A 17,521-nucleotide genomic window follows, 5' to 3' on the forward strand; every position below is an offset into this window, starting at 1 on the left:
TCTACTGGCCAAACTCATTGAGAAATGCGTGCAGGGCCAACTAAGCCAACACATCGCTAAGTTCTCGCTATTAGATGATTGCCAATCAGGTTTCAGAACAGGGCACAGTACTGAAACTGCGATTCTGCATATTGTCGATGACGCCCTACAAGCCCTAGACCGAAATCAAACATGCCTACTGATCCTTCTAGACCTGTCATCAGCATTCGACACGGTAAAGCACGAAGTACTAATGACCAGGCTACAAGACAGGATGGGCTTGTCCGGAAACGTGCTGAAATGGTTCAATTCTTTCCTACAGAACAGGACTCAGCAATTCCAGGTTAACCAAGCAATCTCTTCCCCGAGCCCCAATACAATCGGGGTCCCACAAGGCTCAACGTTATCCCCTGATCTATTCAACTTGTATGTAGAACCTCTCACAGAGATCCTTCAAAAATCACAGATATCCTATCATATGTATGCAGATGACACGCAAATATACATGAAGATCGCCTCCCTTGAGGACATTGACCGAATAAACAAGACACTAAAGAGAGCCTTGCAATGGTTAACAATGAACCATCTGAAACTAAACGCCCAGAAAACAGAATTCCTGCTAATCTCACCGACAAGGAGCCAATCTGAAGTTAAGGAATGGACTAAACTGGTGACGGCACTAAATTGCACCCCGACCCTAGTTAACTCAGCTAAATCACTAGGAATCACACTAGATGAAAACCTCGACATGAAAGAACATATTAACTCAATGGTCAAGAGCGCCCGCTTCCACTTGAATTATTTAAGAAAACTGAAACCCTTTATCTCAGTGATGGATCTAAAACTGGCTATCCAATCACTAGTTATCTCGAGGATCGAGTACGGCTGCACCACATTAGCTGGCCTACCGAAAACATCCACAGCACCACTAAAAGCCTGCCTCAACGCAGCGGCTAGACTCATTACGGGAACGAAGAAATTCGATCACATATCTCCTCACCTGAAAGCACTAAACTGGCTACCTTACGAGGCCAGAATTCAAATGAAGATGGCCTGTATTACACATAAAGCGGTTCACTACAACATGCCTAGATACCTAACCAAGAAACTTAAGCTATCAGGAGGTAACAGACCAACTAGAAGCGCAAAAGAGTTACTATTGCGACCAGCCTTTTTCCACAAGATAAAGACCTACAACAGAGCATTCTCCGGAGCTGCCCCCAGAATCTGGAACTCACTCCCTCCAAACATCAGGAAGATTCAAAATACAGTAACATTCAAACGAGAACTGAAGACTCACTTGATGAGTAAATACCCTACATAGAGAATCCGACGGATTACTGTGATGATCATCTACGCTACCAGAGGGTTGTCCTATTCATAAAATTGGAAGATCAATATCTGATAACTGACTGTTTTCCATGGTCAAGCCGAGGCTAGACACGTTACTGCTACCTCATATACTTGTGAACTTATAACTCTATCTCACAGACATAATCTATATAACCGCTACCTCACCCTATTTATTTATCCTTATTATCCTTGATATGCACTGGAATGCCTTATAACCCTACCTCACCGAGCTTGGATTGTTACCATGACACAAGCTAAGCCTTGTTCGTCACCTAATGCTAATGGCACAGACATTAGGAATTATATATCTAATCACGTCCATACAGTATATTACCTTCTACCTCATAACTATGTTTTTGTTATTACTGCTACTATAATGTCTACCTGTAATTCTTTCCTTGTTAAGCGCTCTGATACCCACGGGTCTTGTCCGCGCTATACAAAACTCTATAAATAAAATAAATAAAAAAATAAAACCACTGAGACAATAAGTGCACACGCAATGACGGAGTCCACACCAGTGAGTGTTTGATTCAAAACAATTGATTTTATCTAAGACCAAAATCAAGGTGATCACTTTGCAAGGTATCCAGAACTCATTAGGACATCTCACTCAAGGTAATCTCGGCCATAAAGGCATCAACATCTGCATAAAACAGTTCATTGTTCGCAGCGTCCGCACCTTTCCAATAACAATATTACTTACTCACACTGGCATCAGTGTGGGTTTAATGTGCTGAGAAGTTTGATACCAAACTTCCCAGTTTTCAGTGTAGCCACCATGGAGCTGTGGAGTTCGTAATGACAACCTCCCAGCACAATATACTCTTAATGGCAGGTGTGAGGAAGTGGCTCTATATATACTGGACAATAAGGTAGTACAGTGTGTATAGAGTCCACAACCCCAGAGGTATAACAGAGGTTAAAGTCAGGACTGACCTTACTCTCCAAAGTGGTAGCTTGGTCGAGCAGTAAGGCAGTACCAGAGGGCAGTGTAAAGCAGTTGATGTACACACTCAGTCAGCAAAAGGGTTCACACACTCAAGGACTGAACTCCAGGCCAATGGTGGTTATATCCAAAGATATGGTTGATTTATTTTTAGAACCAACAGTTAGAAAATATACTTTTCAAGGTACGAGTGCTCTCATGTAAATACTTTGCAGAGGAGCAATACGTTTGTACACACAATAATCACAGGTTAGCTAATAACCAATACAGTTCTTTAACAGACTCTAGCATTGAGCTCAATGGGTTTTTCATAGGAATGTACAGTTGATTACTTTATGGATTACTTTGGTAGTTACAGGACTAGATCCTCGATTCAGTCCTGGGGTCTAAGCTGAAACCAGATTAGCAAAAACGTTTTAGTTACTGTGCTGAATTTTCTTGAATATAAAGCTGTTTTAAAAGTTCACACTTAAAAACTTTTCAAGGTGATTCTGACAATGTTATTTATTTATTTATTTATTTATTTATTCAAAGTTTTATATAGCGCGAACAAGATCCTTACAGATATCAGAGCGCTTCACGAAGACAGGGTAGGGGCAGTAGGAATGAACAGAGGTAATGGGAGCAGTGTAGTAGTCACTAACATGATAGGATAATAATAACATACATAAAACAAATCAATATACAATCAGGTAAACCAGTAATATAAGACGGCACAAGTCATTGATCCCACTACAGAGGTGTTATACAATGGGAGGAAATTCAGGTTACAGGTAAAGTACGATTGCGTTACTTTTGTAACCCAGCACTAGTCTCCTAGGGCCAGCACTGAGGGCTTAGCTCCAAACAGGTAAGTAATTGCGTTTCAGTATTTCGTACGATTTTTAAAGAATATTTACAGTTTTCCAAAGTAGACACTTAGAAGAAATTTCATAGAAAAGCAGACAATGGGTTCCTATGGAGAAAATACAGGTTACTAGTAAACCCGCTAGGGATTACTTTTGCGGTTCAGTACTGGGCTGAAAGGTACAGTACTGGCTTCTCCCCTGATCACAGGTGAGTATTTTTGAATTCGGATTTTGACTGATTTTATAGGAATATTTTCAGTTTTCAAAACTCCACACTTAAAAAAATTTCGAGGAAAAATGGGTCAATGTTATCCAATGGCAGGTAAATGAATTACCGGTTTCCAGGTGAGTACTTGGTTGGTGAGGTTAGGGTTCTGGGCGTAGACTTGGGGGTCCCCCAGGGTCAGGTGAGTACAGTTAGTTCAGTCCCAGCGGCGCAGGGTCGGCCGGGTGCAGAGGTAGGTAGGCCCAATGTTATCCAATGAGGGAAAGGGGGCCTTCGGTTGGTGGCTTCTGGCTAGCAGGCCACGCGGCTCTGGGAGCTGGGCTCCGGGTCACTTGCTCAGGGCAAGGGGGGGAAGTAGGATAGGACACAGGGGTCACAGCCAGCGGCTCTCGTGCGGCTGGGTGCAGGGTGCTTTTGAGCCGTCGGGCGCTCAATGTTATCCAATGAGGATCTTGAAAAAGGAACAAAGGCTGCAGGCTCGAGGACGGTGACTCTCCAGGGGCGACCAGCACTGCGAGAGGTAAGTTGGGATCTTGGAGCACAGGTAGGTCCCCAAAGGGAGGCACGGGGGCCGCAGGGCGCCGGGGGCAGGGGTGTCTTTGGGGGTTGTAAAAGCTTACCCTCAGCTGGTCGCGGTGGGAGGGGTTTTGAGTCTGCAGGCATCGGCTGGTTCGTCGAGGAGGGTCTTTGGGCACTGGACTTCGGGTCCCAGTCGCCGGGGACACGTCCTCGTGGTCTTGGTTCGGGTTGGCCGGCCAGGCTCAGCTGGTGCAGAGTGGGCTGGTCCGGAGCTTCCTGGTGGGCACCAGGTGGGTTGTTGCAGCAGAGCCTCTGCTGATGGGAGTCTCAATCTTCGAGAGGGTCAAGGCATGCAGGTCCTCTGGGTGTCCCAAGGTTGCTGTCCCGGGATTAGGCAGGAGCAGGTTCCAGGATCAACAGGCCTGTAGGGCTGGGGCCAAGTCAGTTGTTGTTGTCCTGTTAGCAGCTGCGCAGCTGGTCGTCTTCTTCTTGATCTTCTATCTTCTTTTTAAATCGGGACCTGAGGAAGGAAGGTTCAGGGAGCCCCTAAATACTAAATTTAGGGGCGTTACAGGTCGGGCAAGGGCAGGGACCAATGGGTCCCTGTCCTGCGGTGAGGACACCCCCTAGCCTGCTCCTCTCCTGTGGGAGGGGGGCAGGAGTCTAGCTGGGATTGGGCAGGGCTCCCCATCTACAAGATGGCCGGAGCCCGGGGACGTGCTTCACCTCGCCTCCTCCACCTGAGGGGTGGAGTTGGCAAAGGTTGGCACACCCTCCTTCCTGACATAGTTTTTCCCGTCAGTCTTCCCGCCAGAGTGGGGGTAGGCCTGGTGGGGGGCTGGTTGCTGGGTACAGCAAATGGTCTGGAGAAGCTCTCAGAGGTGGTATGCCTTTGAAGCTTCCCCCTGTCCATCCTGGGGGAGGAGACATAGCACCTCGCCCAGTATGTGCATTGTTGCAGGCCCAGGAGAGCGGGGGGCTCTCCACCCAGGGGTCCAGCAACATGTCTGCTGTGTGGCAGCTTCTGCAGCCACTCAGCCCAGACGTGGATTGGAGGTTCGGGTTTTGGAGGTTTCTCTAAGATGCCCTCTCGTGCATTTTACATTAAATCTCACACTAGCATCAGTGCGTGTTTAATGTGCTGAGAAGTTTGGTACCAAACTTGTCAGTCTTCAGTGTAGCCATTATGGTGCTGTGGAGTTCGTAATGACAACCTCCCAGCACCATATACTCTTAAATGGCATCAATGCACTTACAGGAATGGCCCTGGGTACTGTAGGGCACATGGCTCATGCACCTGTGCCCTCACCTCTGGCATAGGGCGCCCAGCTAAAGGGGTGACTGAAGTATGCCAGGGCAGTGGGTTACCCCAGTATTGGAACTTTCATAGATTCCCATGCTTTGTATCATTCCCCGTCGTCGGAATGGGAGTCTCTGTAACAAAAATACCATAGCTGTAGGTACAAAAGACCAAGGAAAAAAGCCTAGACCTCATTCCCTTTTGTAGCATATCACACTCTTTGTGTAAAAGAGACCAAACTTAGGCCTCAGCCAATCAGAGGTGCCTCACCCCTTGGAACCTTCCTGAAGGAACTTCAGTGCCTCAGATTTTCTACCGCACGTTGTGCTTAGGGAGTCTCCTTTGAGCTCTGTTCAACTTCTACTCTTCAAAGGATTTATTTCAGGATTTTTTCTTCAGAATCTTTCTGCTTCACTTCAGGATTGTTGGCTGCCTTCCAGGATGTCAGAAATGGAGAAGAAAAAAGCCCTTTTCAACCCATGTTCCACCTGTGGCAAGAAAAGGCTTTTTGTGGAGGATAGACACAAAGACTGCATTTATTGCCTCTATCCTGACCACCAGGCTGCGGACTGTAAGATCTGTCGAACCTTTTCGACCAAGACCCTCCGGGACCGTGAGGGTAGACTCTTGACATAGCTCCATAAGCTGAAATCCAGGAAGGATACTGTCTCTAGTGACAGTGAGGATGCAGCGTCGATGTCTTCTTCAAGAAGGTCAATGAAGAGGGGTAGGAGTTCCCCTTCTCCTTCTATGGAAAGATCTTCCAAGGCCTCAAAAAAGACCCCCAGTGAGTCTGAGAGCCCAGGTCCCAGCACATCTCCTCAACGAGGTGTAAAGGAGAGGGTAGGACCTGCTACTCCTTCTAAAGGTGAGAAGACTGTCACAGCCTTCAAAAAACCTTCATCCCAGTCTTCTGAGAGGAGTTCCAAGTCCTCGAAGACGTCGACGGCGGAAGTCCCGTCGATGGAAAAAATCGAAATTGGCAGTGATGTCGACGATCCCGTTGACAGGAGATTCGTCGACGAAGGTACCGTCGACAGCGGTTTCTTCACCGTCGACGGAGACGATGCCGAAGACGTCGACGAGGGTGCCGATGACGAAGGTGCCAACGACGACAGATCCAATCTCGCCGTCGACGATGGTGCCGACGTCGACAGTAACGACGACGACTTTGACAATGAGAACGGCTGGTGTGTCGACCGTTTCATCGTCGACGACAGACCTGTCGACGATATTGTCCTCTGAAAAAAGAATTACCATTTCTGTGACGCGGATCACGCCAGAGATGACTTCTCCGAGGTGTGTGTCTCCCCTACTGTCAACCATGCTTCTTCAAGAAGGAGAGTCAGAGGAGGATGACCAGGACTCATACAGCTATGCCAATAATCCCTCCCAACGTCTAGACAAATGCCAGGACACTGACTCTGAGGGCGAATACGACCACGAGGAAGTTGGTCATCATCAGTCGGCCCAGTCGCAACACCATTCTGAGCAGGAAATGGTTACAGTGCCATCTTCTTTTCTCCAAGATCTGCATAAGATGCTGCAGCACTATAAATCTAAGGCGAGTAGGCCTATTCCAGTTCCGTCATCGCCTGCTACTCCTGCGAGGATTTCAGCCTCATTAGTGACGCCTAATATTCCAGCTCCAGTTTCCCCTCGGCCTCAAATGTCCATCCATCAAGATTCCTCCGGGTTCCAAGAGGCCCATAATGATTCCTCGGATGAGGATCAACAGTCGGATCATGACTCTATTCACAATACTGAATATGATGAATATATCATTGCAGATCCCGCATCACCAGTCCCGGATCCGGCGGATTCCCCGCCAGCGGACATTGGGGGCTTCCATCAACTGATGGAAAGAGCCGCTGCAAGATTCAAATTAGCCATGCCTAAGGTTACTACAGATTGGTTTTTATATGATTTCAAGGAACCTTTTAGGAAATCAACTAGGTCCATTCCTATTGTGGATCATTTGTGGAAGGAGGGCCTAAAGGCCATGAAGAACCCGGCGACGGTGGTCCCTGTGCTACCGCGACTGGATAAAAAAATACAAGGCACCCGATGATGGTCCAGCAGCCTTAACGGGTCATCCAAGACCAGACTCTGTGATCTCGCAGGCTGCGCAGAGGAAATCCCGTAACCCCTCTGCTCCCTTGACAACTCCCCCGGACAAGGAAGGGCGGAGGTTGGATAATGTGGGGAAGAGATTCTCGTCGATGGCAAGTTTGCTGGTGCGAGCGGCTAATGCCCTAGCGATCTTGGGCAGGTTCGACCGCCAGCTTTGATGTGATGTCGCCCCATACCTTGACCAACTGCCTCTGGAGTCTACGGCTGAGGCAAAGAAGATCTTGCAGGAGGGAGAAGCAACGTCGATGGAAATCATTGACTGCGCAATGGATATTGCGACGACGGCGTTCCGTTCATTGGCTGGGGCGGCAGTCCTCCGCCGCCAAGGATGGCTCAAAGCTACTTGGTTTCGACCTGAGATCCAAAACAAGGTCTTGGATCTTCCCTTTGATGGTGAGGCATTATTCGGCAAACTCATTGACGACACTCTTCAAGAGATAAAAAAGGACACGGAGACTGCCAGGTCCTTGGGGACCCTTCAATACCGAAAGTCTCCTTTTAAGAGAACCAGAGGTAGAGGTGGTAACTACAGTGGTAACTACAGAGGATCCTTTCAACAACAACGCTATTCCACCACGGGCTCAGGTTCCCAGAAATACCGTCAGCCTTATCAACAGCGGCAGGGCCAGTCTATCAACTACTCCAGGCCTTACAATAAGGGAAAACAGGCTGGACGAGGACGGGATTCGTCCAAGCGCCAATAGCGGCCTCTTGGCTCTTCCTACTGGACCCTCCTTCACGAAATCATCTGTTGGAGGCAGGGTCACCAAATACCTTCACAACTGGTCCAGGATAACATCGGACCGTTGGGTGCTCAACATCATTCGGAAAGGGCATACCTTGAAATTCACGCAAGTCCCTCCACCCAAGCCCCCGGCAGCCATTTCATCGAAACACCAGCGTCTCCTGCGGCTCGAGGTCCAACAAATGCTCCAGAAGGGAGCGATGGAGCCGGTCCCCTCAAACCAAAGGGGGCAAGGATTTTATTCCAGGTTCTTCCTGGTGAAGAAGACGCTAGAGAAGTGGCGCCCCATTTTAGACCTCAGGGAGCTAAACACTGATCTCATCTCCCTGTCCTTCCGGATGGTCTCTCTCCAGGACATCTTGAAGCTTATCAGCCCAGGGGATTTCATGGCCACGCTCGATCTCGAGGATGCGTATTTCCTCGTTCCGATTCACCCAGCACACAGAAGGTTTCTGCGATTCACAGTAGCCAAGAGCCATTTTCAGTTCAGGGTCTTATCCTTTGGACTCCGCTCAGCCCCAAGAATTTTCACAAAGGTGCTGGTGCCAGTAGCAGCTTTCCTGCGAAGGAACCATTTCCAGGTCTTCCCCTACCTGGACGACTGGTTACTGAAAGCTCCGTCCAGGGAGGCAGCGCTGGAGGCTGTTCAAGCTTGTACCAATTTGTTTCAGAATCTGGGACTCACTCTAAACAATGAGAAGTCTTCCCTGGTTCCATCCAGGAGGGCTCGCTTCCTGGGAGCCATCTTGGATTCAAAGCTCTCAAGAGCCTTCCCTACTCAGGAAAGGAGAGAGAAATTACAGACCTTGGCCCAGGACTTACAAACAAAAAAGTGTCTTTCAGTACGCCGCTACAAGTCTCTACTGGGGGTAATTTCATCGTGTATCCCACTAATTCCCCATTGCAGACTAAGAATGCGTCCTCTGCAGGAGCAACTAGACAACCAGTGGAAACAGGTCCACGGATCAATCGAGGTCAGAGTGACGGTCACTCCAAGGATGAAGGCAGCGGCCTTATGGTGGACAGATAAAGACAACTTGTCCCAAGGTCTATCCTTCGAAAGCGACCCGTCTCCTCAAGTAGTACCAACGGACGCGTCATTGGAGGGTTGGGGGGCAGTACTGCAAGACCTGTATGTCAGCGGTCATTGGTCGCCCCAGGAGAAACGCCTCCACATCAACCTGTTAGAGCTCAGGGCGATACGACTGGCTCTGCAAGCTTTTCTTCCTCGCCTGGAAGGTTCACAAGTGCTTATCCATTCATCGATCAAGGTCCATTTGGTGGCAATATTAAGGTTCAGGAGGACCGGATCAGAACCCTCCTTGTGGTCTTCCAGAATTGTCAAGCAATTTCTAAAGGGCTTGTTCAGAGTTTATCCACCAGGGAGACCGCTTCCTCCGACATGGCATCTGAATCTAGTCCTTTCTCAACTCATGAAGGGCCCGTTTGAACCAATCCATCGTTCTGACATGAAATACCTTTCATGGAAATTGGCTCTCCTCCTCGCTCTCACGTCAGCTAGGCGTGTTGGAGAATTGCAGGCCTTGACTATCCAAGAACCTTTCCTTCAATTCAAGAGAAGCACTGTCATCATGAGAACTAACCCGAAGTTTATGCCTAAAGTTCCCTCGGACTTCCACTTGAATGAGCCGGTCATTCTGAAGGCGTTCTTCCCTCAACCGGCTACACCAGCAGAGAGAGCATTGCATTCGCTAGATGTGCAACGGTGCTTGAAATTCTACTTGGAGCGTACTAAGAGTTTTTGCAAAACCTCTCAGTTATTTGTTGCCTTCGGGGGTCCAAGCAGGGCATTTCAAGATGGATCACGAGTGCCATTCTGCATTGTCACACTGCTGCAGGAAAACCCCTCACTGGCAGAATCCGGGCACATTCCACAAGATCTGTGGCTTCTTCAACAGCCCTCTTCGCGGGGGTGCAGATCAAGGACATTTGCAGAGCTGCTACCTGGAGCAGCGTTCACACCTTTACCAGGCATTACTGCTTGGAGTCCCTACAACAAGATGATGCGGCAGTGGGCCAGGCTGTCCTGAGGAACCTCTTCCAATGATTGGTGAGCTTTCCTTTCTTTCCCACCTTCCGTCTTTCACATATTGTATCTTTATGTCATGTTGCCTATTGCTATACTGTGATGATGCAAAATGTGGTTTTGTTACTAACTGCTTGCTACTCTGATACAAAGCATGGGAATCTATGAAAGTTCCAATACTGGGGTAAGAAAGCAAGTTACTTACCTGTAACTTTGGTTCCCCAGTATTGGTAACTTTCATAGATTCCCATGCGCCCGCCCACCTCCCAGAGGAAAGCTCAGCCTACAACAGATATGGTGACTGATACACAACGGCTAAGAAAATCTGAGGCACTGAGGTTCCTTCAGGAAGGTTCCAAGGGGTGAGGCACCTCTGATTGGCTGAGGCCTAAGTTTGGTCTCTTTTACCCGAAGAGGGTGATATGCTATAAAAGGGAATGAGGCCTAGGCCTTTTTCCTTGGTCTTTTGTACCTACAGCTATGGTATTTTTGTTACCGAGACTCCCATTCCGACGACGGGGAATGATACAAAGCATGGGAATCTATGAAAGTTACCAATACTGGGGAACCAAAGTTACAGGTAAGTAACTTGTTTTCTTCTGTGGGCATGCCACACAGTGATATGTGCCATGTCGACTCTTGCTTTAGTTCTGTACTTAGGCACTCAGCCTGCAAAGGCAGTGTGTGGGTGCCAGGGTACAGGGCCCCTGAGGGTGGCACAATAAGTGCTGCAGCCCTCAGGGGTCTCCTCTGGTCACCATGCCCTGGGTACCTAGGGTACCATTTACTAGGGGCTGACAGGTGGCCAGAGGGGCCAATTGGGTATTTTGTTTCAGCATAGCTTTTCTTTTTAGGGAAGGAACACGGGCCCTGGGAACCTGATTGGCAGGGACCCAGGGCACACTCAGTCAAGCACATCAGCAGTTCAGAAAAAAAGTGGGGGCATACCAAGGCAAGAAAGATGGCACTTTCTCACAGCAGGACTGCACCTACAATGTCTAAGAATGGGCTTAGACAATGTGGGGGTATAGGGCTCCCAGCTAGAGGGGTGACTGACCTATGCCAGGGCAGTGGGTTGTAGGCATGGCACACAGGGATCTGTGTCATGTCCACTCTTCCTTTTCTTCTGCACCAAAACAATCAGCCTGCAAAAAAAAATGTGTATGTGTGTACACACACAGAGGCCTCTAAGGGTAGCATAATAGGTGCTGTAACTCTTGGAGGCCTTCCTTGGTCACAGTGCCATGGGTACGATTTACCAGGGGCTGACCTGTGACCAGAGATGCCAATTGGGGTTCAATGCAGTTTTAGGGAAAGAACTTTGGCCCTGGGTACCTGATTAGCAGGAGCCCAGGGCACACTCAGTCAAAGCACATCAGCAAACAGTGGGGGCAACCGTACAGAAAGAGGGTACTTTCTCACACTCCTGCAGATATACCCTCGCTTGGGGGATAGAGCACCCTGCCTTATAGCTGTCAGGCCTGCTAGAGGGAGGGCTTACCTATACCTACAGGCAGTGCTGGCTGGCATCGCACCCAGGCAGTTTACCATGTCAACTTTGTAATTTTTCCTGTAGCAAAGACATGAAAGGGCAGTGTCATGGCACCAATGAGGGGGGTCCCAGGACCCTCAAGCTCCCAGGCCCTAGGTACCCAGGGCACCACTTACCAGGGACTTGCAGGGGGCAGCAGTACCAATTGTGGATAGGTTTTAGGGAAGAAGCACGGACACAGGGGACCTGGTTGGCAGGGACCATGTACACTACCATCAAAACCACAACAAATATCGGGCAAGCCGTGGGGCTAACCTTGTCAAAGTGGGAGTTTCTCACAAAGACATAAGCGACGCACCTTTCTTCTTGGCTGCTGTAATGCTGGGCATTTTATTTATGTATATATAATCGTACTCTGTGCCTTACGGTTAAAAAGAACTGGATCTGAGAGGCAACTGCCAGGGTCCTGCATTCTTGGAAGGGATGCCTCCCAGGTGCCTAAAGGGAGACGCTCTTTTTTTTCTGAGTTTAGTGTAAAACTAGCAGGACATATTTTGGCCTTTGTGTTCTCTGCTGAAAAGGGGTTTCTCCATTGAATGCTTATTTGAAATTAATCTAAGAGCAACTTTGAATGTTTAATAAAAAAAGAATCCTCGGTTAGACTTCCCTAGCACAGATCTGAATATGAAATCATGTACAAACACCTTCTCTAATGCCGTGACTGTAGAAGAAAACGATACAAAGGGAGCTTCAAGATCCATGAACGCAGCTGGGATTTATTCAAGCTGTTTAAACTTAAATGAATGTTCCTATGATGAGGAACTAGGACTGGAGGTATGTAGCCTTTTCCTCTAGTTTCTTAGCCTTGTTTCGTTCTCCTTTCTGAAACTGTTTTGATTCCAGCAAACCTTGTTCACTGGAGGTTCTGTTAAGTGGTTTGAATTTGGTTTGGTTTTGAATTCTGGGGTTGGCAGGTCAGGTGTTACTGGTGTGTTTCCTGTTGGTGAGGGCATGTCTTCTGTTTGGGAGGCAAGGCACTGCCCTCTACTATGGACATGATCATCGAACGTGCGATGAATTCATCAAGCATGCCTCTTCTCTTTCAGATATCGAGGACATGATGCCCATCTCACCCCATGTGTTTACGGCAAACACCATACAGCGCATCACCTGCCATCCGCCGCGGGGGGTGCCAGAGCCCAGCATCTGGTGGGAGCGGGAAGGGACCCGGATCGTTCAGCGAGACCCCAATGATGACAGCGATCTGAGAGTCTACCAGGATGGGAAGTACTTGGTTTTTAGTCCGAGTGAAGAAAAGGACGCTGGAACATACACTTGCCATGCTTCGAACAAGGCCGGGGAGCGGAGGCAGAGTGTGAGCATTACTGTGGCAAGTAAGTGAAAAAAACATCAATCGGCATTCGGTGCACAAAGAGACAGATGCAGGTAAATACAGCGTTGGGATACCTTTAGACAAAGATAGGGGGGCCAGCCTGGCAGGGAGGAGCTCTGTGGTTCGGCCTAAGATCTGTCTGTGCAATGAAGCAAGTAACACCGGTGAGTACATTGATACAAAAGAGTGTGGCAAGCAGGCAGTATCTGCAAATGTGCCATGACTTTAAGAGCCTGTCAGTCGTCTTTGATTCTTGCACCGTCCTTCTTGACTGGCTGAGGAAGGCTGCTACCAAGGCCTGCGATGCTGCACCCGTGGGTCTAATCTAATTCCATCCCAGCCAGAGCTGTGCTGGTCCTAAGCTGTGTTTAAAGTGAACCTTCAGCATACTGGGCATAGGCAGCCCTTCAGGAGGTCTGAAATGTAATGTCCTCTTTCCTCTCCACAGCTATCCCCAAGTGGCTAGAGAAGCCCAAGGACAGCTTTCTAGAGGAGGGCAAGCCTGGTTATCTCCATTGCCTCACCAAGGCCTCCTCGAAGCCCCTGGTCGAATGGTTTCGCAACGGCAATTACATTTCTGACGTGAGTACCTAGAAAATCCTTTTTAGTAGAATACCATAGACTTGGCTGGCAGATCATCCTCTTACATATTGTGTTGAACTCTTTCTAAAGTCTGTTCTGCTGCTGCTTGGATGATCCTGCATTTATTCCCCTTCTTGGAGAGAACGTATGTAATCCTTCCAAGTTCTTTAATGTCTACTGGGTGCGGTGATGCAACGTGCCACGGTTAACCATCTCCTCTTGTTTCATTGCCTGCTGTAATTGGATTTTACATGTAGTCTCATTTTCAAATGATTACTCCCAGGCATGCCAGTGTTTCTGGTCTATGTTGTAATGTACTGGGTTGAAGTAAAGTTGTAGTGACTCAAAAAGACTCTTAATCGTTTTTTTCTGTCTTCCATAGGATTCCCGCTTTGAAATCTTTGAGAATGGCACGTTGCGCATCAACAGCGTAGAGGTTTATGATGGGACTTCCTACAAGTGTACCAGCCGCACTGCCGCTGGGAGCATCGAGGAGCTGGCCCGGGTGCATGTCCTTGGTAGGTCCAAGCGTCCTTCATCTGGGGCTCAGAGGGATGGGTCAGCTGGGAGGAAGAGTGTCATTCTGTCTGATGTGCTTATGCTTCAGATCTCATGTCTCCTTGGGCTCTCCCTGGCAGGCCACTGGGCGGCCGCTTCCCCAATGCACGTCATTTCCTCTTCTTGACATTCCCTTGTGTGGGGAGCCCTCCCCTTCTCCTAGGCAGGAAGTGATATATAGTTTTGCAGCGTGAATCTTTCTGGATTCACTATGCTGTGCATTATTCCGCGGTCTTGTGGTTGGGTCCGGAATCGTAGTCTTTTCTTTGTTTTTTTTTGTAGCCCAGGTGGGCGTCGGCGTCACACCTCTCTGGGCGTATTTCCGGTGACGTCGGCATGCTTCCTGCGGAAGCTCCCACTCTTGGGCGCCATCTTCAGATTCTTTTTTCCGCGGTCGGGTCTGGATCGTTCCCGTTTGGGCTCCAGACATTTTTGGAGAAAGAAGAAGAATACAGAAATTGGAAGGAAAACAACTCAGAAGACTTCAAGAGACTTCATCAACCAAGGGCCAACGAAGGAAAAGAAGATAACTTCGAGAACTTCGACGAACGCACGACCAGGGGGGCCCCTGAGTGCTCAAGATGGACAACACGCCCTTCAAGTTCTGCCGTAACTGCCACCACAAGTACGCGCAGAAGGACCAGCACCCGGTTTGCAACCTTTGCCTACCGGTCGACCACGGGAGCAAGGACTGCAATGCCTGCTCAGTCTTCACCCCGAAGACCCTTCGTGTGAGAGGGAGTCAGAGGGTAGCGCACGCCTCCCTGCAGGGCAAAGCCCCGACTCCATCCCTTTACGATCTGGGGATGTCTTCCGAGGAAGAGGACAACGCCGCCACCGAAGACGACTGCTACACGGTCTTAGAGACCGATAATACCAAGACTTCTGATAAGGTAGGAGACTCTACGGCCCCTAAACACCCGAGAGACTCTGAGTCTCGAAAGAACAATGGCAAGGCCTCGAAAGCGCCGGCGCCAAAAACTTCGGCGCCCCCTGCTGTATCCAGGCCCAGCTGATCCTCTGAGAAGGAGTCCCCGGCGCCGAGGGCTGTTGAACAGCAAAAGTCGTCAAAAAACGTTCCCGAAAAGGAGCGTTCGACGCCGAGGGAGAAGGACCCTAAAGCACCTTCGACGCCGACCAGAGACACGAAATCCAGTTCGGCGACGAAGCCTTCGACGCCGAGGATCAGCTCGGCGCCGAGCCAACCGCCGAAAAGAGCGGCCGAACCATCCGACGTGGAACACGCATCCGAGATGGAGAAAAAGAAAAGGCGCCTCGAGGCCGAATTGGAAAGCATCTTGCAGCGGAAGAAGGAATTTGACGCCAAGATGAAGGTCTACACGATCCCCCACAAAACCAAGGCACAGGTTGTAGAGGTGGTCGAGGAGGAAGACTATGACGCCGAGGAACAGGCGGCTGACGTCGAGGAAATCGACCAGGAAGAGGAAGAGAGTCCCTACTATAGTTACGACTATGAGGAGGAAGAGGACAGCAGGACGGACCCCGGGTCTGCTCCCTCTGAAACACAGGATGTGGATTATCTGGATGTCGACACCTTAAGCCCAGAGGAGGCGGTCGACACATATCCCTCGAGGCCCTCGCCGCCGGACTTCATCAGGGCCTACAACTCGGTGATAAAGACTGCCGCAGCGGCATTCAGGCTAAAGCTCGACGAAGAGCAGCAGAAAGCAGACTTCCTTCTAGAGACACTGCTCCCCACCCAAACGAAGAGCCAGTACCTCCCCATGCTCGACAGCGTCTTGGCTCAGGGAAGGGAAGCATTTAAGGAGCCCGCAACATGCAAGGCGGTCACCCCCAGGACGGAGAAAAAAGACAAACATTCGTCAAAAGACCCACCCTACATTCGGGGCACGGTCTCAGCAGACTCCATCATCACAGCCACAGCAAGAAAGAGGGCAAACATGCCCACTACTTCAGGGCCACCTCTAGATAAGGAAAGCAGGAGGATGGACCTGGTGGGCAGAAGGATTGAACGGAACGCCGCAACCCACTGGCGCATGGCAAATGCCAACGCCCTGATCAACAGGCACATGTACCAGATCATGGAGGAGCTCGGTCAGTTGGTGAAGGACCTGCCCCAAGATTCCAGGCAAAAGGCAGAGAAATTGGTGGAGGAGGGGAAGAACGCGGCAAATTCTTGCCTCAAGACTGCCCTGGATGGAGCAGACACCTCCAGCAGGCTCATGATGGGCATCACTGAGAGGAGCAACGCCTGGCTCAGGATTTCAGGTTTCAAGCCCGAGGTGCAGCACAGCATCCTGAACACACCGTTCAACGGCGAAACCTTGTTTGGAGCACCAGTTGACGAGAAGCTCAGCCAACTGAAAAAGGATAACGAAACGGCAAGGTCCATGGAAGCAGTGCAGTTCAGAGGTGGCAAAAGGGGTGCCCCGTCACGGAGGCCCGGAGGCAGAGGTGGAAACCAGCCAGGTACATCACACCAGGCTTTCCAACAAACGCACCAGACAGACTCGCAAGTTCAGCATGATCAGCATAAGCAGTCCTGGCAGTACCAGCCAAGAGGCCAGTCCTTTCGAGGGAGAGGAAATGGACGTGGACAGAATAAAAGAGGGGGTCAGCAGCCCGCCTCTAAGTGACTTCAAAAAACTCCGTGTGCCCACCCACAGAAAAAATCCCAGGGTGCAGCACGTACAGAGGGATCAAGTGTTACACAAACTAATCACCTACGACCACATAACACCAGTGGGAGGAAGATTAAGATTTTACCTCCAAAAATGGAGAGAAATCACATCAGACAAATGGATTCTCAACATCATCCAATTCGGATACTGCGTAGAGTTGGAGTGGAGGCCAACAAGCAGAAAACCAAAAAGAAGACCACTAGCAAACAAACAACTAGAGCGTCTTCAGGAAGAAGCAAAGGAGCTCCTGCAGAAGCAGGCCATAGAACCAGTACCCTTCAGGGAAAGGAACAAAGGTGTATACGCCACGTACTTCCTGGTACCAAAAGTAGACGAAACAATGAGACCCATTCTGGACCTAAGGTTCCTGAACAAATTCATAAGAACGCAAAAGTTCAAAATGACCTCCCTGCAAGAGGTGCTCCCGCAATTGCAGATCGGGGACTTCATGGTCACAATAGACCTCAAAGACGCCTACCTGCACATCCTAATGAACAGAAAGCACAAGCATATGCTCAGGTTCACCGTCGGAGAAAGCCACTACCAGTTCACGACATTAGCCTTCGGACTAAAGTCAGCACCAAGGGTCTTCACAAAGTGCCTCGCAGCACTCGCAGCGCACCTACGAAGGCAGGGAATACACGTATACCCTTACCTGGACGACTGGCTAGTAAAAGCAAACTCATACCAGAGATACAAGCGGCACGCACAAACAGTGACGAACACGCTCATAA

General features: G+C 49.5%; 1 protein-coding gene across 1 annotated transcript in view; it reads left to right on the forward strand.

Moving 5' to 3' along the window:
- PTK7 (protein tyrosine kinase 7 (inactive)) overlaps positions 1-17,521 on the forward strand; it is a 428,597-nt gene that overhangs the window by 229,907 nt on the left and 181,169 nt on the right. The window contains exons 7-9 of the mRNA XM_078647273.1: positions 12,698-12,985; positions 13,433-13,566; positions 13,949-14,084. Of these exons, the coding sequence (XP_078503399.1) occupies positions 12,698-12,985; positions 13,433-13,566; positions 13,949-14,084 (558 nt within the window). The remainder of the gene's footprint in view (positions 1-12,697; positions 12,986-13,432; positions 13,567-13,948; positions 14,085-17,521) is intronic.

This window comes from Lissotriton helveticus, chromosome 6 (assembly GCF_964261635.1).
Source record: "Lissotriton helveticus chromosome 6, aLisHel1.1, whole genome shotgun sequence".
Lineage (NCBI taxonomy): Eukaryota > Metazoa > Chordata > Amphibia > Caudata > Salamandridae > Lissotriton > Lissotriton helveticus.